This window comes from Myotis davidii, unplaced genomic scaffold (genome assembly GCF_000327345.1).
Source record: "Myotis davidii unplaced genomic scaffold, ASM32734v1 scaffold266, whole genome shotgun sequence".
NCBI classification, from domain to species: domain Eukaryota; kingdom Metazoa; phylum Chordata; class Mammalia; order Chiroptera; family Vespertilionidae; genus Myotis; species Myotis davidii.
The window spans coordinates 3194220-3215643 of NW_006300032.1; the positions used below are offsets into that span (position 1 = coordinate 3194220).

General features: G+C 39.6%; 1 protein-coding gene across 1 annotated transcript; it reads left to right on the forward strand.

Annotated features, from left to right (window-relative positions):
* Nucleotides 1-7274: 7274 nt before the first annotated feature.
* On the forward strand, nucleotides 7275-20374 carry IL22RA2 (interleukin 22 receptor subunit alpha 2). The gene is made up of 5 exons (XM_006776225.2): nucleotides 7275-7687; nucleotides 11148-11283; nucleotides 13612-13790; nucleotides 18959-19128; nucleotides 20102-20374. Exons 1-5 carry the CDS (start codon nucleotides 7627-7629, stop codon nucleotides 20249-20251), a joined length of 696 nt encoding a protein of 231 aa, XP_006776288.1. The 5' UTR covers nucleotides 7275-7626; the 3' UTR covers nucleotides 20252-20374.
* Nucleotides 20375-21424: the final 1050 nt, after the last annotated feature.

Genomic DNA, 21424 nt, shown 5'->3' on the forward strand with positions numbered 1-21424 from the left:
CCTGAGTTAGAACCCCAACTTTGCTCCTCCCCAAGTGATTTGGAGCCAGTTACTTCCCTTCAGTTTACTATGAAGCAAGGGTAATAACAGGACTTTACTTATAATATAATTACAAGACTAACAAATGTAAGGAAGGAAAAGCATGGGTTGGAGCTGGAGCATAACAAGGGGACCTAATTGAGATTGGGAATCAGGTTGGCCTCCTGAGGAAGTGGCATTTAAGCATAAATTAAATGGTCTGCGGAGAGAGTAAGTTGGGAAGGAACTTCCAAACCTAAGGAACAATGAATGCAGGATCCTGAGCTGCAAAAATTTTTTCATATCTTAATGTACATAAGGACATTACTTTAATTCCATTTTTCTTTCTCTCATTTCAAATTGTCCTTTCATCCTCACAGTTCAGGAGTATTGCCACTTACAGGCAAAAGATAAAAAGCTTTGTTTTGCACTGACCCAGATAAGGAACAACCTAAACAGAGATGTTACAGCTTCCAGTTTATGTTCCCAACCCAATACTGCCCCTCTGCAGTATTAAGGTAGAGTCCATACTCTTGGGAATATAGGATTTTTTTTAAAAAAATTGAAATATAACTGGCATAGCACATCTGCAAAATGATCACCACAATAAGTCTACTTAATACCCATCACCTCATATAGCAGTAACTTTTTTTGTCTTGTGATGAGAACATGTAAGATCTACTCTCTTAGCAACTTTCAAATATACAATACACTAGTGGCCCGGTGCACGAAATTCGTGCGGGGGTGGGGGGGTCCCTCAGCCCAGCCTGCACCCTCTCCAATCGGGCATTCCTCTCTCAATCTGGGACCACAGGCTCCTAACTGCTCACATGCCTGCCTGCCTGATCATCCCTGACTGCCTCTGCCTGACTGCCTGATTGTCCCTAACCCTTCTGCCTACCTGCCTGATCACCCCTAACCTCTCTGCCTGCCTGCCTGATCACCCCTAACTGCTCTCCCATGCCGGCCTGATCTCTCCCCCAACTGCCCTTCCCTGCTGGCCTGATCTCACCCCCATCTACCCTCTACTGCTGGCCTGATTGCCCCTAACCTCCTCTGCCTCAGCCCCCACCACCAGGGCTTTGTCCAGAAGGAAGTTGGATGTCTGGAAGATGGTCGGTGGACCCAGTCTAATTAGCATATTACCCTTTTATTAGTATAGATATTATTAACTCTAGTCACCACTTCTCTGAATATATGGCATACTTTAACTTTTACATTCTGGCAACTACCTCCAAAAATAGCCTTCAATGAAGCTGGAAATACACTCTAATGAGTTACTATGATGGTTACACAAAATGATACAGTAAAATAAGACCCCCCCCAAAAAGTCATTATTTTAAAATGCAAAAGGTATTTCCCTTACTCTCAGTTTCATGAGAATTTTAAAATTTTGCTTAGAAGTGTACATCTTGTTGGACTGATATGACATTGTCTGGCCATGTTTATCTTTGTTCATGAATAAATTAATACTAATCTATCTCTCTGCCTGCCCTTCAACTCCCAAAAAGCAAAGGTGTAAGAGAGTGGATTTCTACATGGTGTGTGGTTGCATAAGTCAGCATCTTTTCCTTCTCTGGAAAGCATGAAAGAGCAAATTGAGAATTAAAATTAAAACCCCTTTCCACTTGGAAATGTTATTTTTAAAATTCTCTCTTTTAAAAACACTTGGATCAGAAAAAGTAATCTAAACTGCAAATTGTTGAAGAAAAAAAATAAGGAAAATATCTCACTTAAGAGCCAAAGGGGGGGCCTATGGTATACATTTCAGAGTAAATTCCTAGTGTAAATACTTGTATTAATATAAGATAAATAGTAAAATAAGTAAAATAAACATCTGACTCAAGAATTCTTCTCAAACAGATTCAATAAAGACAGAAAAAGTAAAAGAAGATCTGAAAAGAGACAAAAAATTTTTAAAGTAGAATATATAACTAATTATAAAATCTGATTCCTTGAATAAAATGAAAGATAAATAACTAACTTAACTAAAAAAGTAAGAAAACAAGGGAGATAATGTCATTACTCAAAATGGGAAATTATAAAAGGGAAACCACAGAAGCAGGGAAAATTGAGTACCTTGTAAGGGAATAACTTGCTCAACTCTGAAAATCAATTTAAAAGCATGAATGAAATGCACACTCTTCTAAAAACAATATATTTTGTAGAAACTGAACCTGGAAGAGATAGAAAATCTAACAGACAAATGATCATAGGAGAATTAGAATTAGAAAGCTGCCAAAGAAATGCCATGCCCACGTGGCCCTAGAAAAGCACGTAGGAAATGTCTTAGGGAAGCAGCTAATTCCCAGGTCACACAGATTAACTCGTCCAACTGAAGAGTTGGCAGTGGCACTACACAGTGTCGCATAGGCCAGTGTTGGCCGTGTGTGTCTGACTGAACCCTACAGACTTCACAGATCAGAGAATCCCCTGACAACCATACCTCAGGACAACCATTTCAGACCATAAAAAAAAAAGCAGAGAAGCATCTTCCTGTTCTTTTAGCTTAAGTCTTGTAAATTTATACCCACTGCTAATATCATTCCTTTTCATCAATTCACCAGATATGCATTAAGTGTTTATTATGTGCCCAGCACCATCCTAACTAAAGCAGTGAACAGAGGCAGGGAAAATGGAAAGGAGGCTATAACCACAAATCAGAAAAGAGATGATGGTAGTGATGACCCAAGTGGTTCCAGTGGAGGGTCTGGCAACTGGTTGGAACCAGATTATGCCATAAAAATCTTTCTAAAGTCAAAACAATATATAGGCATATGCTAGGGTAGAGGCACAATGATTAATCATCTAACAGGGTTTACAAGATCAGTGAAAGATCCTGGTCAAGGACAATCAAAACAATATTAAGAGCATCTTTTATCCATAACAATATGAATGAAGAGGAGAGAAAGTTATCGTAATGAAGGCTTAAGTCCTATGAATGGAGATTTAAAATAATATATTACTGTTCATAGTCCAGAAATCAATTAAAATTAAACTTGATCGGATTGGTCATTGTGCTTATTTCCTGTTTTGACAATGAGGTTCCTTTTTTTAATTCAAGTTCATAAACTATTTTGAAATGCATGACAATTATTTCCAGAATGCAGAACTGCTTAAAGGTCATAAGTATTATTCCAAAGAGTTACTGAGTGTCCAGCAGAAAAGAAAGAGGAAACAGTTTCCCAATTATTGGTGCCATAGGCATATGGTTGTCTATTGGTCAGAGTGGGAGAAGGGTGGTGTTTAAGTTATGATTCATTATAGAATTTTAAAAAGCTATCTACTAATCAAATTGCAGAACAAGGGAAAGGGCCTAGAGCAGAAACCTAGTCCACTGACCACTGAATAAAACCCTGATGAAGTAGTCCAGAACACCAGTTTTTTAAACACTTTTCTGAAGGTGAATAAGAAACATGTGGCCTTTCACTACCAAAACCTGGCTGATGAAAATGATGTTGGCTCCATGAGGACTGGCTTTGCCATCTTTCTCATTGCTGTATGCCTGGCACAATGCCTGGCATATAGCACATCTTCAGTAAACATTAACTAAAGGAATACATGGCCGAATCTTCTTTGACATCATTCTATCACTTTATGGAATGAATATTACAAATGAAGAACAATGCATAGTGATTTTATAATAGGTATCAGGCCCTGAGGTCAGCCAGACCTGAATTCACCCCTCACTCTGTCATCACATGGGCTATAGAGCCTGGTCAGTTTCTCTTAGCCTCTCTATATCTCAGTTTATTTATCAGTAATATCAGGGTAATAATAACAACCTCTTGGGCTTATTATGATGATTATCTAAGACTAGAGGCCCAGTGCACGAAATTCATGCACAGGAGGGCGGGGGGAGGGGGTTCCTCAGCCTGGCCTGCACTCTCTCACAATCCAGGATCCCTGCAGGATCTGGCCTAAACTGCCTAACCTGGCAGTTGGACATCCCTCTCGCAATCTGGGACCACTGGCTCCTAACTGCTTACCTGCCTGACTGCCTGATAGCCCCTAACCACTCTGCCTGCCTGCCTGATCACCCCTAACTGCTCGCCTGCCTGCTTGATCGCCCCTAACCACCTATGCCTTGGCCCCCACTACCGCGGCTTGGTCTGGAATGACATCCAAAATGACATCTGGAAGGTCATTTGGCTGTCTAATTAGCATATTATGCTTTTATTATTATAGATAATGCATGGAAAGAAATTAACCCAGTGCTCCATAATTTTATTAACTTACTATTGACACTAAAATGGCATTTAAAATCATCAAAATGAGTTTTATAAAGATGGCATCTTTATAAACTTGTATTTTTCTTTTGTTATGGAAATTTCCAAATTATATATATATATATATACAAATAGAAAGCATAATGAACTTCCATGTACTCAATACCCAGTTTCAACAATTATCAGCTCACAGCCCACTTCCCCAACCTCTTAGTTTTGAAGCAAATCCCAATCATTCATATTATCTGTAATACTTCAATATGCATCTCTAAAAATAACAACAAAAAGTTATAACCCAAATCCCATATCACACTTAAAAATAATCAATAATAAACCATTAATTAGATGAATTATTGGCCCACTGGAAGCCACAAGGAGAAAAGAGGAAGAGAATAAAGTCTGTCCAAGGCCAAAGTTTAGGCAAGTTCTCTCCAAACCAACACAATGGAGGAATCCACTCTCACTGTCAAGGTGGACTCTTCCTACTGAGGGTTGGGGAGGGGAGAGGGGAAGAGGGGTTGGGGAGGAGAAGGGACAGAGCGGGACAGCTAGGGAATGAGTTTGAAGCCAGCATTTCATGGCTGGACCAAAGAAGAGCAGGGGTCTCCCATTTTCTTTAATGTTTTTACTTCCCAAAGCAAATGTCATTTCACTTGAAACATGTCGAGTAACACTCCCTCCACGTTCTGCGTGGAGTAGGGTTCGGTATCTGAAAGAGGAGCCGCACAACAAATGAGAGAGAAATGACACGAGATAATTTTGCAATATTGGAGGACCAGGCAGACAAGTCCTGAAGGACTTCCACCCACGCTCAGGCTGCTCCAATCTTTTATTGAGCTTGGAGTAGCCTTAGGTAAGGAGGTTTCAATGACACACAGATCAGCAGACAATTTCCAGGAATAGACAAAGTATCTGATTAGCTCATCAGTAGATGATTTCCAGGAATAGGCAGAGTATCTGATTAACAATAATCAACAAGGATCTACATAAGTATCTAAGGAATTAAGTGAACTAAGGTGGGGATGATGCTTCAACTATTATTACCTAAATTAACTGGGTGGTTCCTAGATTAACTGGGTGGTGCACAGTCCTGACCTTTGCTCAGACTTCAAAGGTTACTAGCTTTTGGGGGTCTCTGTCTAAACTCAGCTAGTGAAGACAATGAATGGACTCCGGCAGAAACAATTCTGTAAAATCCTTCTGCTTCCAAATTGGTAGAAGTTTAGAATTTAATTTTATCTTTTCATCTACTTTGAGGCATTGCTGTCAGTGTTGGCTTTTAATGCAGGTATGATATCACACAGTTAGAGAGCTCACTGAATGCTCACAGAACTGGTTAGGTTTCTGAAATTTAACATAGCATAAAAGTTCACACATTTGAGAGAATTCAGGTTTTAATATAGTCTATGCTTTCTTCCCTTTCCCTCCTAATTTCCCTTTATTTGTTCTACAAAGTCAGTAACCCAGCAGAAACCCCAATTTTATTCTCGGCTGCTCTGCTTTTTAAACTTTGAATTCAAATATTTTTCTTTGTTTCTTAACTGGAATTTGGAGCAATTTGATTGCTTCAAAACAAGAGATATAAAAAAATACTGCAAACTCACATAATCATCCCCCCTTTAAATACCAACATTTTTGCAAAGTCTAGAGTTCAGAGGGTAATGTCAGCAAGTGAGCGAAGGCTGATGCTGAGAAGGCTAGAAGACAAGGCGCACCAAGAAGGTGCAAAGGGAATGAATCTATTATGTGATGCAAATTCCCTTTTTGGAGAGCTAAGTTAGCTTATAAGCAATAGAAATTTAACTTGGAGAAGGAGACAAGGAGTGTAGATTCAGAAGTGTGACAGTTTGGAAGCACTGGAAAAACTGGTGTTACCCCAATCAGTAACAGTGTGATCCTCACACTAGAGGCCCAATGCACAAATTCGTGCATAGGTGGGGTCTGGCTGGCCCAGCCCAATGGGGGCCGTCAGGCTGGGCCAGTGTGGGGGGAGGGGACACGGGAGGTTGGTCAGCTGGCCCCACCCCCGATTGGGGTAAGGGGGGCTGACTGGGGCCGGGCCGGCCATGGGAGAGGGGGTGGCATTGGAGGTCAGTCGGCCCTGCCCCTGATCAGGGTGGAGGGGGCCGATTGGGGCCAGCCATGGGGAGGGGCCGCAGGTGGTTGTGGGGGCCGATCAGGCCAGTTGGCCACTGCAGTGTATGTCATAGCAACCGGTCACTTGGCTTTTATATATAGAGAGACTGCAGTGTCTGCTTTCTCTTTTAGAAGTTGGCTTTGGGAAGGTAGGGGCTGCAGCCTTGCTTCTGAGAACAATGCTTAGCACATGACAGTGCAGTAAATACACGTTAAATTATTGAATGAATGAAAGAACAGACGAATGAATGAGTACTGCTCAGCAACCATCACTATTACTTACTAAACAGACCATTCCACCAAGAACTTGAGACTACATAAAAGGAAAAGGAAGCCAGAATATATTTCCTACTTTAAGCCTCTTAAAAAAAAAAAACACCTTTGACTTTTTTGTGCTTTAATGTACAGTTTTAGTGTCTCTAAAAACATGTGATAAAAATTGTTTGGGCAAGAAAGATGACATAATAAACCATGTCCAAGGAGCAGATAACCTAGTTCAATCAAATTTCCAAAAAGATATGAAAAAGATCTAATGTAGCTCAAAATGATTTCTCCAGATTCACTTTTAAAGACTCATTCGGTTTGACTTACTCAGAAATCACTCAAAATATCAGATTCATAAGAACAGAGGTTGGGAATAGAAAGGAACAGGCATTACTTGAGTGGGGATCAGACCAATGAGTATGGCAGGGAGCGCGGCAGGAAGCGCTGCAGGGAGCCAGAGGGTGTGGAAGGTACAAGATGTACCAAGAAGTTTACTCAGAGAGCTCCCAATAAGGGAGGAAAAGGAAAAACAATCGGAGACCCACTGCCAGGGGCTCTGATAGCTACAACTGCCAAGCACGTCACTCAAAATCACGCCCACTATAAGCCTCTTTGCCTCCAGGGCCCAAGTTCCTTTAAGATTTCATGAGTTGCTCCATTCACTCACCTGCGAGCACCTTGCACAATTCCTGCCCTACCCTGCCCTCCAGTCTGCCAATCCTCAGTGATTTTTTTCCCTTTCCACAGTTAATGAAGCTCAATCCCTACAAAATTGAGCTTCCACATCAAAGTGACTTACAGCAAATATGTTTTGAAGCAATTCTTCACTTGCATAATTTCCCTAATAAAATGCATTCACGGAACCACTGTTAAACTCAGAAGAGGGTGCTCTGCATGAGGATTCCAATTTCCTCTTCTGATCAGAGCTGTGCTCTCATTCAGGGGATCACTGGTTGCCTGACCAGTCACACGCGCAACCATGACGCCTAAACATTGCCTTCTAGGCTTCCTCGTCACTCTCTTCCTGACTGGTGCTGCAGGTAAGTGCTTCATTTCTTTCTAATTGCTCACGGTTTTGTCATCTGAGTGTGCGGAGGGATTGTTAGAAATGGCAATGCTGCTTTTCCGGGCTTTGTAAAAATTCCAGCTTTCTTCTGTCTTGAAATAATCAGAACAGATGTGGAGTCAGTTTTTATCTGCAACCTGAATAACTAACTCCACGTGGACTTATTGAGTAGCTACTCTAGTGGGTGCAAAATTCATACAGGACCAACGCACATACACCTCTGTCTCCTTAGCATTTCTTTTGCCTTCAGGGGACATGACAGCTTAGTGGGTAGAAAAAGTCTTCTAATCCAGATTGTCCGAGTCTGGATTTCAGCTCTGCCATTTACTCTTTAGGAAGACTTGGGCAATTGACTTCATGTTCCCGTGCCTCAATGTCTTCATCTGTAGAATGGGAATTGTACGTATTGCGAGGATTAAATGAATTAATATATGCCAAGTGCTTGGAGCAATGCCTGGCACAGAATAGAGACAGTAAAGAACATGTGCGAATTTGCTCTCGGGATTCACAGAGAGCTCTTCCAGAGCAGAGACCATCATCACCCCAACATACCTCTGAGCAAGGCCATTAGGACCCCCAGTTAACAGATAGGTACCTTCAATGTGAGTGACTCAAGTAAGTTTCCCAAAACTACACAGTTGCCCAGTGACTGATTATATAAAAACAGTTCAAGCCTCCATCTCCTAGAAATGTGTGCAATTGTGTAGATTATGCCTTTGGTCCTTGTAACACCAAGGACTAACTTAGCAAAGTATGGCAGGAATTCAGTGCTACCCATATGATCCTAGTTCTGCATCTTACTGGGTCTGTAACCTTGGGCAAGATAGGCAACTTCTTTAAGTCTCAGCTTCCCTATTGTAAATACAGCAATAAAAATACCTGCTTCATTTAGTGATTTGGGAATGAAATAAGATGTAAAGCTTTGAGCACCGTCTGTGCCTGATACATGTTTAATGTTCATAGCCATTCATGTTCAATGAATGTCAGCTGGGAAGAGGAAAGGGAGGAGGAGGAGGAGGAATATCTCCAGCCTGTCATTGTTTGGTTTTCTCCATTAGCTCTTCTCTCCCGAGGCTTTGTACTTGGTTTTCCGTGGTGACAGGCAGGCTCTGGAGTTTGCTGCTACACAAGTTCCTTCTGCTCAACAAGGCTTAGTTTTAAGTCTGTGAGAGGAAGATGACAATAGTTCATTTTTCATAGAAAAGCTGGGCAGATTAAATGAGATAAAAGCCCCTGAGTGTCTGGTACAGAGTGATTTGCTATTATTTTGATGACTGTCTTACAAAAATTAGAGAAGAAATCCGTAGACAGATAAGGGATCCTGAATCATCTATCTTTAGGGCAGCAAATCAACTCTAGGCAAGGGCTTCAGGACTCTGTGCCTGTCATCTCCCAAAAACTCAGGGGAGTTTTATGTACTAAATATGAGTGATTATGCAGCATTTTAGTGAGCAAAATTAATGGTGGCAATAGATTCTTTCCAAGTACACACCACCATGTGATGCACTGAAGGAGGTCAAAAAATAAAAACGCCCTCTCCCCCTTAATAAGAGTATTAACACTATTTGGGTGGTAAAAATAAACAAACATTAGAAAATAACACATCTTGAATGTTCAGAGCTGAGATTATGGGTTTAGGATTACTTGCTTCCACCTCAATGATATTTGAGCAAAGACTTGATGTATGTGGAAATCCAGGGAGGAGCATTCAGGAAAAGGGAAGAACCTTCAGTAGGGAATACACCCACAGGTGGAGCAGGAGAAAGAAAATGAAGTCAGGGAAAACAGGGGCTATGCTTCCTGACTCCTCCATCTGCCCAACTTCCTAGCCCAGTGGTTGGCAAACTCATTAGTCAACAGAGCCAAATATCAACAGTACAACAATTGAAATTTCTTTCGAGAGCCAAATTTTTTAAACTTAAACTATATAGATAGAAACTACAACCAACCAACAACCCCCACTTCTTCTAACACCACTTCTTCAAAATAGACGGACCCAGGTCAAAAACCGACTTCTGCACATGGGCCACAAAGTTTCAATCGCACTGTACGTGCGCACCCGCACGTGGTATTTTGTGGAAGGGCCACGCTCAAGGGGCCAAAGAGCTGCATGTGGCTCGCGAGCTGCAGTTTGCCGACTACTGTCCTAGCCCTTTTCAGAAACCTTGAACCTGCCCAGGAGGTGAAGCTCTACCTCTGCCCATCTTAGGTTCACAGCTAGGACTCTTTAATAGAAAGAAAGATTAACAAGAGAAAAACAGCTTATTAATGCATACAGAGCACATCACAAATGAGAAACCTAAACAGAGTAACTCAAAACGGTGGGTTAGAATTCGAGCTTATGTAGCATCTTCATCAAAAAATTTAAATAAAAATACATTTGTAGAGACATGGCAGGACAAATGAAAGCAATTTTAGGCTTGCAAGGGTGGGAAACTATGGAAAAGTAAATATATGAGAGGAAACTAATGGAATGCGATTTGTTGGCAGATTCTTCTGGTGCCATCTCTGGGCGGGTAAGAGTCAGTCTCGGTAAAAGAAGAATTTATATACTGCCTTTAGTCAGAAAAAGTTGGATGGGATGACACATTCTGGCTTTCTTCAGACTCTAGAATAAAATATTGTCAAAGGTCTCTTACCTCCATGGGACTAAGAACAGGTGAGACTGCACCACCCATGTCACATGACCTGAGGTGGAAAGTACAAGCCATGTCAGGGCAAAGTTATCCTTTCCTGCCATGATTGCTGTTGAGAGCCTTCTCGGGGACACTGGGCCCATGGCAGGGTCTTGGACGGTCTCCCTTCATAGCATGGGCCGGTTTAGCTGAGCACTTACACTTGAAGCCAGGACGCAGGCCAATCAGTGCAGACCTTCAGGAGTGGGATAGCAAAGCCGGCCTACCTGGAATATAGGTGGGCCCTCTGGGAGAGGTGGAGGACACTGAGGCAGGACCCAGAGATTGAGCAAGAACCTGAGAAAGGGAGAACTAAGTGCTGGGCTGAGGTCCTAGAGCCAAAATTGATCCAAGGCAAAATGTTCTATCAGAGGAGCCGTCATACAGGGCTCCTAAGAAGGTGGGAGAGTGGCCTTGGCATGGGTCTTTCATCTCAGTCCTTACATTCCATGACCCTCAGGGACGGGACTAAGGACAGTATTTTCCCACTGCTCTTTACTTCCTCTACGGTTTGGGAATGGGATGGGAGGATATCACTTAGGTGTTGATAGTCTGAAACACAATGGTCCTGCAACTTCAGCATGCATAAAAATCATCACATCGAGGATTCAACATGATGATTTCTGGGCTCCATTTCCATTATCTGCACTGACAGCAACTTCTTTAGGGAATTCCAACTCAGGTATGACATTAAAAACTACACTAATAACAATGGTGCTTGTATTAATGTTCAGTGTTTTCCCTTCTCTATTATTTTAGAAACTCACCCAGCCCATGAGACTTTGAAGCCTCAGAGAGTACATTTTCAGTCCCGGAACTTTCACAACGTTTTGCACTGGCAGCCTGGGAGGGCTTCTGCCAGCAGCAGCAGTATCTACTTTGTACAATATAAAATGTAAGTAATTTGAGCTTCCTCCAACTGATAGACATGGCCACTGGGAGAACATTTTCTAGAATGCAATGGAATTTAAGAATATGACCATTATTTCAGTGTCAGAGAGACTGAGAAAAAGCAGAGGTAAGGGACAGGATTGTCTTGTCTCCCCGGAAGGCCACCTGGTGACACAAAATGCATGATGTGGTGCAAAATGCTGGGGACATATGTCATCCCGTAAAAACCAGTACCACGACCTTGCAGGCACAGCCTTTGGCGTCACAGCAGTCTGGCACATAGTGGGCACTCAAATAACTATTTGTCAAGCGAGTGTTGGAAACAGCTTGCTTACCATACAGCAGTCACTTCACTAAGTTGACACTATTCATACTGAAAAAGAAGTTGTGGGTCACATGGAGGTCAGTGTGTAAAATATATTTTTAATGTAAAAGTCATTTTTTAGAGTGTGTTTACCACTTAGAAAATGCATTTCAAAAATTAATGACTCCTGTAAGCATGAAAATGAATTGGAACGCGCTGCTGCATGTTCCTCTCGTGTGAGCTTCAAGCTAGTTCTGCGGGATCGTTGCCAAACCTCAGATAGGATCAACTCCTTTCCTGGACCGAGGCCTGGAACAGAGGTTCCTGATTTGCAAATGGCAAGTTTTCCCACTCAAGCATTTCCTGGGGTATTTTTGAGGCTCTTTCCTCTCTTACATAGTCTGCAGTGCTGAGCGTGAGACAGGAAATATGACCCTTTATTCTGAAGGTTTTTCATCATAAATTTAGAAACCAGGTGTAGCTCTGGACCAAAATAACAATTTTTATTCCATAAATTCATGTCTCTCCAGCATGGAGTAGGTCCAAGGACCAATGTTTCCATTCATTAACCTCTCACTAACTTCAGAAGAAATATTTCTGGAATTTTATCAGTCTGTAACTACCGCAGCTTTTCTTACATTTGGGTAAAATTTACAAAGCTTTACTATAAAGATTCCTCCATTTCAAAAACAGATGCGTGCATAGCTGGAGATGCTTCCAGCATGTAGGGAATTGGGAGGAGTGTTCTTCTTGCCCTTCCTCCTTAGGCAATATAAACAGGTCCAAAGTGGGCCTATTTGTGGTCCAATATAAAAGGTGGGTTAGGAGTTGTTTTATCATGATACTAATGAAGGTTAAACTTAAAGGCAACATAGAAGAATTTTATATTTGTAACTCTTTTTCTTAACGAAGGCTCCCAAACGCGTATAAAATTCAGACTACCTGGATCCCTTCTTAGCTCTGTGGTATTTTCAACAGCACATGCAGATTTATATTTTTGAAATCATTCCTTTTGGTTCTATCCAGTTCATATGGGTCTATAATTGATATCTGTCCCATTTGGGGTAGGACAAAAAATAAGGTATCACATTAATAGAGAGGCCAGTCATTACAGCTAAACTCAGCGAGCAAAGACAATTTCTCATCAATAAGTAACAATTAAAAAACATTAAATCATGCTTAATCTATGATGTTGGTTCTTTTTGTTTATGGTATCTTCTGATACAGTGAAACTGCTGACATATAGTTTACAAAGTAAAGATATCAGCAATATTCCTCTGGCTAGAAAGTCACAGATTTCAAGTCCTTCAACAAATACGTTGAAGCCTTTCTCCTGGCCTCTAATTCGTGCTCTGCTCCCACTGTTATCTTATTGCATTTTCTCTGATTTATGACTGGTAAGGAAGTAAACACTGATCTTCCCCTTTGCTGTTACACCATCCCCTGGTCTCAGGATGAATCAGCCTATCTGTCTCTGCCTTGCTACCTTTTGAACAATTTTACGGGTACCCCTCTCTCTTTTCCAGCTCCTCCCATAGCACTCACTACAACCCTCCACTCTATTTCCAATAAAGAAATTGGTTCTATGTGTTGGGTAAGCATCACCTGAGATAAAAAGTAGTAGCAACTTCTCAGAATCAGCCACATTACTCAACAGCAAGCTGATGAGAAGTGAGGAAAACCACAGAGTTGAATCCTCAGAAGCATTAAGGATGTGGAGAGCCAGTTCTCAAAAATGAAAGTTGGTCCATAGACCACAAGAAAAACTTCACAAAGTATTTTTAATAAAACAAGCTCTAGGTTAGTGATACAGAAGGTGTCAGGCTTGAGTTTATGTTTTATCAAAAGAATACTTTGGTTGACAAGAAGAAATCTTTTTAAGGATACTTAAGAGTAGCCATAAGCCTTTATAGTAGTACTGATATTAGAGAACAATTTTCAACCAGTCTAAAATATTAACAGACTGAGAAAACTATGCACTCCTTCAACAGAAAGAAGACACTCAAATTTGTCTTTTCCCTTTTATAGCTACGGACAGAGACAATGGAAAAATAAAGAGGACTGTTGGGGTATTCCGGAACTATTCTGTGACCTTACCAATGAAACCGCAGATGTTCAGGAGGCTTATTACGGAAGGGTGAAGACGGCTGTGGCTGGGACCCACTCAGCCTGGACCATGACACGGCGGTTCACACCCTGGTGGGAAAGTGAGTCCATGGAGTTTCTTTGCATTTGCTTTTCCTGCCCTTGAGTAGCCTTCCTAGAGTATGTCTAGTTGCGAGGCCCTGTGCTTTGCAGAGGTCCACACCATCATCTCACTTGATCAAATACTCAGAACAACGCCAGAAGATGGTGGTCACTACCCTTACTTTACAGCCCAGAAAATCAAGGCACGGAGGCTTCAGTAGTTGCTCAGCCTGTATAACCAGATCAGGATTCAAATTCTGCTGCATCTGACTGCAGAGTCGACACTCTGTCGCTCTGCCAGATTGCTACCTCCTAGGTAATAATAATTTAAAAAAGAGTTTTAGATAGCAGAAAAGAGTTGTACCACTAGACCCCTCCTAATAATGGGGGTTAAATTCCTGAAAATACTCATTAGAAGAATTTTCTGTTGAGGAAATTAAGACTTTTGCTACCTCCCCAAAGGGGAGACAAAAAATTCGCTCTCTTACCCATATCTCCATGATGTATATTCTTTTTCTAAGGTAATCATAGTCTAAGAATAATATTATAATCAAATATGTAAATTATGAAATAAATCATTACCAACAGACCTTATATAAAAGAGTAGACAAAGGGGAAAGAAAAAAGAGTGTTTAATGCATATATACAAAGATATGCATAACAAAACAAGAAAGAAAATGTCACATAGTATAGTCCTCATAATTGCAACTAGTCATGAAGCTGTAGTTAATATTTTTGATTTCTTCTCTCACTGCTAATTCAATGTTCACTTTCTTTCCAGCCAGCAACTCAGCTCTTCAGTCATGAGGAGTTTGAGTTCTTTTGGTCTTTCTTGTATAAGCTGGACATAATCTTACATTCATTTTTTATCACAGAATAGAGAGTTCTAGGAGGCACCTCAAGGGATATCAGGCATACTTCTCCCTGACCCCGGTGTCAGTCCAGCCTTCGCAAGAGGAAGTCCATATGGTTGAGTCTATAGCCTCCATCCATTTCACACAACCATTTTATTCATGAGCCTATCAAGCAAGTATGGGACACTAGGGAAGTGGGCCTTCACTGCCTCCACCTAGATTTTTAAGCAGCTTTATTGAGATATAATTCACACCCCTTATAATGTGTACAATTCAATTTTTTTGTATATTCAAATATGTATAACCATCATCCACACTCAATTTTAGAACATTTTCACCATCTCAAAAAGAAATTCCATACACATTGGCTATCACCATCCTATTCCTCTACTTCTCCAGCCTTTCAGCCCTACGCAACCACTAATCTACTTCTGTCTCTACAAAGTACCTGTGCTTGGCATTTCATATAATATGTGGTCTTTGGTGAGTGGCCTCTTTCACTTAGCATAATGTTTTCAAGGTTCTTCTTATTGCATCATATTTTAGTACTTCCTGTCTTTTTGTGACAGAATCAGATTCTGGTATATGGATAGACCACACTTTGTTTATCCATTTCTCAGCTGATGAACATTTGAGTTGTTTTCCCCTGTTGGCCATTATGAATAGTGCTCCTATAGGAATTCATGTACCAGTTTTTGTGTAGACATGTTTTTATTTCTTTGTGGCACATACCTTAGGAATGGAATTGCTGGGTCACATAGTAACTCTATGTTTAATTATTTGAGGAACTGCCAGGCTGTTTTCCAAAGCAACTGTATCATTTTACAGTTCTCTCAGCAGTGTATGAGATTCTGATTTATCCACATTCTCAGAAACACTTACCTGACTTTTTTTTTATTACAAAACATGTGGAGAATGTGGAGAAATCAAAGCTCAAAAGTTCAAAATTTCATGGGATATTTTGAAAATGCATAGCACAAGTAAATGTGGTATGTGTTTCATTCATCTAGCAAGCCCAGCGAATGTTTCTTAGTAATAGGGGGTGAAAAGTAAAGCAACTTGTCTTTCACTTGAGAGGAAATGTCTCCAACAAACCGCAGAGGAAATTTAATGACAATGTTCTGCTTCTATGTATCTTACTAAAGCATCTAGAGTGCCTAGTACTTTAGGCACACCAAATGTAATCAGTATCACATGATCAATTTAGTGGACCAACAGGATATCCTGTGAAAAGATCAATGACTGTAGATTATTTGTGACAGACAGCCAGGATGACAATGAAAGTCAAGTCAGCCTGGCCGGTATGACTTATTGGTCAGGGCACATGCCCAGGTTGTGGGCTTGATCCCCAGTAGGGGGCATGCTGGAGACAGCCTATCAGTGATTCTCATCATTAATGTTTCTATCTCTCCCTCTCCCTTCCTCTCTGAAATCAATAAAAATAAAAATAAAACATTTTAGTGAAATGAAAGGAAGCCAAGTGAAAGAGAACTTTTCTGATACTTTCTAACTATTGGACAAAGGAAGGAAAAGAGTCATTCTCTAAAGCAGTAACTGTATATTAAAGGCTGTGTTGATTGGCTCCAGAACGGTTACTATAATGAGTCACACCATGGTCACCACCTGAGTGCATTTACCATTATCCCTTGACCGGAATCGAACCTGGGACCCTTCAATCCGCAAACCAAAGCTCTATCCACTGAGTCAAACCAGCTAGAGCCAAAGTGTTCTTTTGATGCACAAATCTCTGCTGTTTCCCCTGGGATACAATAGTACTTTTGATTTTCAATTTTGTTCAAAGGAGGAATTCCACTGGCTTCCATTTGGCCTTTCATCCCATAATAACTTTCATGCCACAGCTCAGAAAACCAAAATGGGCATTGATCCTGTCAGTTGGTATGTATATCTCACTGAATCTGCTTTTATTACCTGACAGCTACAAGAACCCATAGCACATTTTGAGTCCCCAAGGATTACTATCAGCTCAGACTCAGGGTCCATTATTGGCCAAATGGTCTGTACTGTACTTATCTTTCTCCAGTTTGCAGTTACCCTCAGGGAAGTATAAAAGATGTATCTTAAAACTTGCAGCATTATTACCTCACTTGCCTAATGATCTAACTGGTGCTATGTCCCATTGGAGCCAAACTAATTGGATCATGGCCAAAATGCTAGATGTTTAGAAAAAGGCATGTTTAATTTTCTAATTCTTCAACTATCAGGAGCAGAATGAGAACTAAGCAAACCGATCCATGGTATCCAGCACATCTTTTTTTGGAATAACTTGAAATTCAAGCCCAATCTACTGTACCAACAGTTCTCTATAAAAGAGCAGACTTGGGAAAGCCTTGCCATCAAAGAAGAGAAACATGTTTCAGTTTTGACTCAGTTAGGAATCAAGGGTTTCCCAGTTCAAAAAGGTCTGACATTCAAATATATTCAACGTTCATGTTTCAGTAAACATCAACTTGAGGTTGTACCAGGGTACAGAGCCAAATACTTAAACCAGAGTTCAAAAGTACTAGTGATGAAAGAAACAACTAATAAATAAGACTACACTAAAATTACAAACTTCTATTTTTAAAAATATACCATACCATTAAAGTGATGAAAAGGCAACCTACAGAGAGAAGATATAAGCAATGCACATATTTGACAAAGGATTATGTTTAGAATGTAAAAAGAACTCATACAAATTAATAACAAAAAGACAACAGATTAAAAATGGACAAGAAGTTTGATCAGACTCTTCATCAAAAATATCCAAATATGCAATTAACATTAAATTCCATTAGTCATCAGGAAATGTAATTTAAAAACACAAAGAATAAGTGCACACACTTACCAGAATGGCTAAAATTAAAAAATTTTGAGATAATAAAGCTAAGTGTTAGAGAGAATGTAAAGAACTGGAACTTTCATATACTGCTAAAGGGAATATAAATTGGTGTATCCATTGTGAAAACTGGCAACATATATCACCCAGCAAGTCTATTCTTAGTTATATTCCCAACAAAATGCGTATTTCCCCAATGACATGTACAAGAATACTCATAGCAACTTTACTCATAATATTAAAAAACTAGAAACAATCTAGTGAATAACACAATAAACTGTGATACTCATACAATTAAATACCACACAGCAACCAAAAGAACTACATATATATTATATTAATTATATTATATTATTACATTATTATATTAATTATATTTGCTAGGCCTGCCATAGCAAAATACCACAGACTTGGTGGCTTAAACAACAGACATTTATTTTCCCAAGTTCTGAAGATCAAGGTGTCAGAGGGTTGGTTTCTTCTGATACTTCTCCTTGGCTTATAGCTGGCTATCTTCTTGCTGTGTTTTCACATAGTCATCCCTCTATGCTTGCACATGTCCACATCTTCTGATAAGGACACCAGTCATTTTGGATTAGGGCCTATCCATACCATCCATGTAATTTCATTTTACCTTAATTTCCTCTTTAAAGTCATGCCATCCCCAACTACAGTCATATTCTGAGTTACTAGGGGTTAGGACTTCAATGCATGAATTTGCGGTTAACATAATTCAGTCCATAATTTTATATATGTATATAGTAAAAGAAGCCAGGCACACAAAAAAATATATATGATATGATTCTAAAAATCAATGTATATGTAAACAGAAGTCAGGAAAATAGTGGTTATCTTCTGGAATTAATTACTTAAAGGGAACATGGAGGCGGTTTCTGAGTGCTAGTAATGTCCTGTTTCTTGATCTGAGTGGTAGCTAGACAATTTGTTGAGCTGTACCTCGTGATTTATTTTTTGTCTATATCTATTTTATAGGTCAATAAAAAGTTTATTTAAAATTACAAAATTCAAACCAAATCAACAAAAAGAACGTATCAACTTTTAAATGTGTGCTCACAATAAAAGCACAAGGAAGCAGATGGACAGAAGCAAGTGTGGAAGCAACAAACACTGACCCATTCAGCACTTCAAGTATTGTAATATTGAAAGCAGCTAAAATAAGTTAAATGATATAACAAAGGGAATAAAAACATAATCAATAAACAAAACTTTAGAGTTCATTTTCCTAAACAATCACTGCATGTGGAAATGATTGATAAATGTACTCTTATAGCTGAAACAGAATCTATTAGTCTTTGAAAATAAAAAATTATCTTCAAAGATATTTCTCAGATATTTATATTTTAGGTATCAACAGTATCTCTTCATAATGATTTTTGCCAGATCTCTAAATTTAATAATTATTTATTATGCATAATGTATCCATGTGGAATATTATATTTTTTTAATGACTTATCAAAATTTCCTATTCTTTCTCCAGCAAAAATAGGTCCTCCAGGCATGAATATAACCCAAGTCAATGGATCCCTGTTGGTGATTCTCCATCCTCCAGAGATACCATATAGAAACCAAAAAGGAAAAAATGTATCAATGGAAAATTACTATGAGCTAGTATACCGAGTCTTTATAATTAACAACTCACTAGAAAAGGTAAGTTCAGATGAATAGATAAGTCTGTTTTTTTGTTGTTGTTCATTTGACTCACAATTCAGTCATAAAATATGTCTTCTCTCTTGTTATTCTATTCCTTTTCATTTTTCCTGAGATTTTTTTTTTAATTCCTTCACCCTTATTGATGAAGAATTAGTGCTTGGCATTAAATTAAGAATCTGTGGATGTGCATGTGTGTTTGTATCTTTTCAGTCACTCAACTTGTCTCCACTTGATCTTCCCTGCACATCTAAAGATTGGTATTAACAATATTTAATTCCATTTGACTGCCACAAATATTCATTTTTATGGACTTTGCAGATCTTGTTTTTAAGTGGCTTTTGAGTCAGAGCATTATATATTTGTGTCATTTTGCTATGATATTTTAATTCATTGTCAGTACCTTTATTTTGATTTGGTGGTTAATTGAATGTTCCTTCTTTTGGGTGGCCTTCTAAGACAGGGTTCCTTAAGTTCTAAGGAACAGAACCCCATTCAAACTGGTTAAGTAGAAAGTAGGTTAGTGGAGGGGAGGAGTTTAATTAGGAAATAGCAAACAATCTTAGGGACAGCCAGGAGCAAGAGTAAAGTGCTGCTCAGCTTTGTAATGGCTGGGAAGGAGAAATGGAGAAGCAAGTCTTCAAGAACCCTACTCTGCCTCTCTGTGGTCACATGTTGCATGTCTACAGCTGTCTCCAAATCTACTCAATTCTCCTCACTGCACAGTTTAAATTCTTGACAAAGAGACTGACCACTGGGTCAGTCAGCAGCCCTCACGTCGTACCTACACAGTCACTTGACCTGCCTTTGTATTAGGCTGTGTTCCCGGACTCTGGAGAAAGAGGCTGTGTCTAGGAAGAAACCCGACAGCCCATCTACTACTGTGACCAGGAACAACTTATTAATTGTATGAAAAATAGAGCAAACCAGTGACTTACTGAAAACCATTTATCATCTTTTCCCTTGTATATAGGAACGAAAGGTATATGAAGGAACTCACAGAGTGGTTGAAATTGAAGCTGTAACACCTCACACTGGTTACTGTGTAGTGGCTGAAATATATCAGCCCATGCTAGACAGAAGAAGTCAGAGAAGTGAAGAGAGATGTGTGAAATGTCCTTGAAGTGGTGTGGTGTGCTCTGCAACATGGAAATCAAAAGCTCTCTGGGAATGGAATGACTCATGCTTGAAGTATCTCATTGAAAATTGTTTTTATTCTTCTTAAAGCAATGTCACACTTTTGGGACTTCTTTGTTTATCCATTATTTATTCTTTTATATTTCATTTATAAACTGAATTTAAGCAACATATCCAACACATTAGAATTTAAAGAGGCAGAGAATAAGGGCTCTATGAAATATAGAGCTTTACTTCTGAATGTAACATCCCTAACAACAATCTCCTCTGTTCTGAAAAATGTAAGAACCAAGGAATAGTAGGCATTTAACAAACTGTTGTTGAATTAATTTTGACAAATAGCATTATAGACAAGCAACCTTTTTCACTCTCTATTGAGACAATTTGAGATAGATGTACCAACTTTTATATGAATGAACATTTTATATGAATGAATATATTCCCATATATTTCTATTTTATATAAATACTAGAGGCCTGGTGCATGACATTCATGCACTAGGGGGTGGGAGAGGGTGGTCCCTCAGTCTGGCCTGTGCCTTTTCACAATCTGGGAGCCCTCGGGGGTGTCCAGCAGTCGGACATCCTTAGCGCTGCAGCAGAGGTGGGAGAGGCTCCCTGGCTTCTGGCTGAGCAGTGGTCCCCCTGTGAGAGCACATTTACCACCAGGGGCAGCTCCTGCTTTGAGCGTCTGCCCATTGGTGGTCGTTCTGCCAGTTTATTTGCATATCACCCTTTTATTATATAGGATATTTTTGCATACATTTCTTTTCTATATAAAGTATTTCCACTTAGTGAACCAATTTTTTAACCTATGTAAATAACAATAGTACTTGCAAAGAACCTCAAGATCTCTGGAGGAATATCTAGATTAAGATTATCCACAATAACATCTAAATACTGAAGGATGTCTACTCAATACAATTTTTCTCATTTAGCACATACTCATATTAAGGTTTTCTTTTCTGTTTTTATTTTGTTTCTTAATGTTGCCTTAGAAGAATTCAACCTTATTCTCAAAATCAAGTATAATATATTTCAGCAACAAAGTAAAAAAGAAACCTTAACTCCAATTTATACCACCCTCACTACTCTACCTTCCCGATGAAGGGTCTCTTGCCAGTTGCACACTAGGAACTCCTATGTACAAGGATCTTATG

Excerpts from the sequence above, each read along its gene's own strand:
- IL22RA2 (XM_006776225.2), top strand. The coding sequence starts at position 7,627 with ATGACGCCTAAACATTGCCTTCTAGGCTTCCTCGTCACTCTCTTCCTG. Across the intron at positions 7,688-11,147 it reads CTTCCTGACTGGTGCTGCAG|AAACTCACCCAGCCCATGAG; the intron begins GTAAGTGCTTCA and ends CTATTATTTTAG. Across the intron at positions 11,284-13,611 it reads TACTTTGTACAATATAAAAT|CTACGGACAGAGACAATGGA; the intron begins GTAAGTAATTTG and ends TCCCTTTTATAG.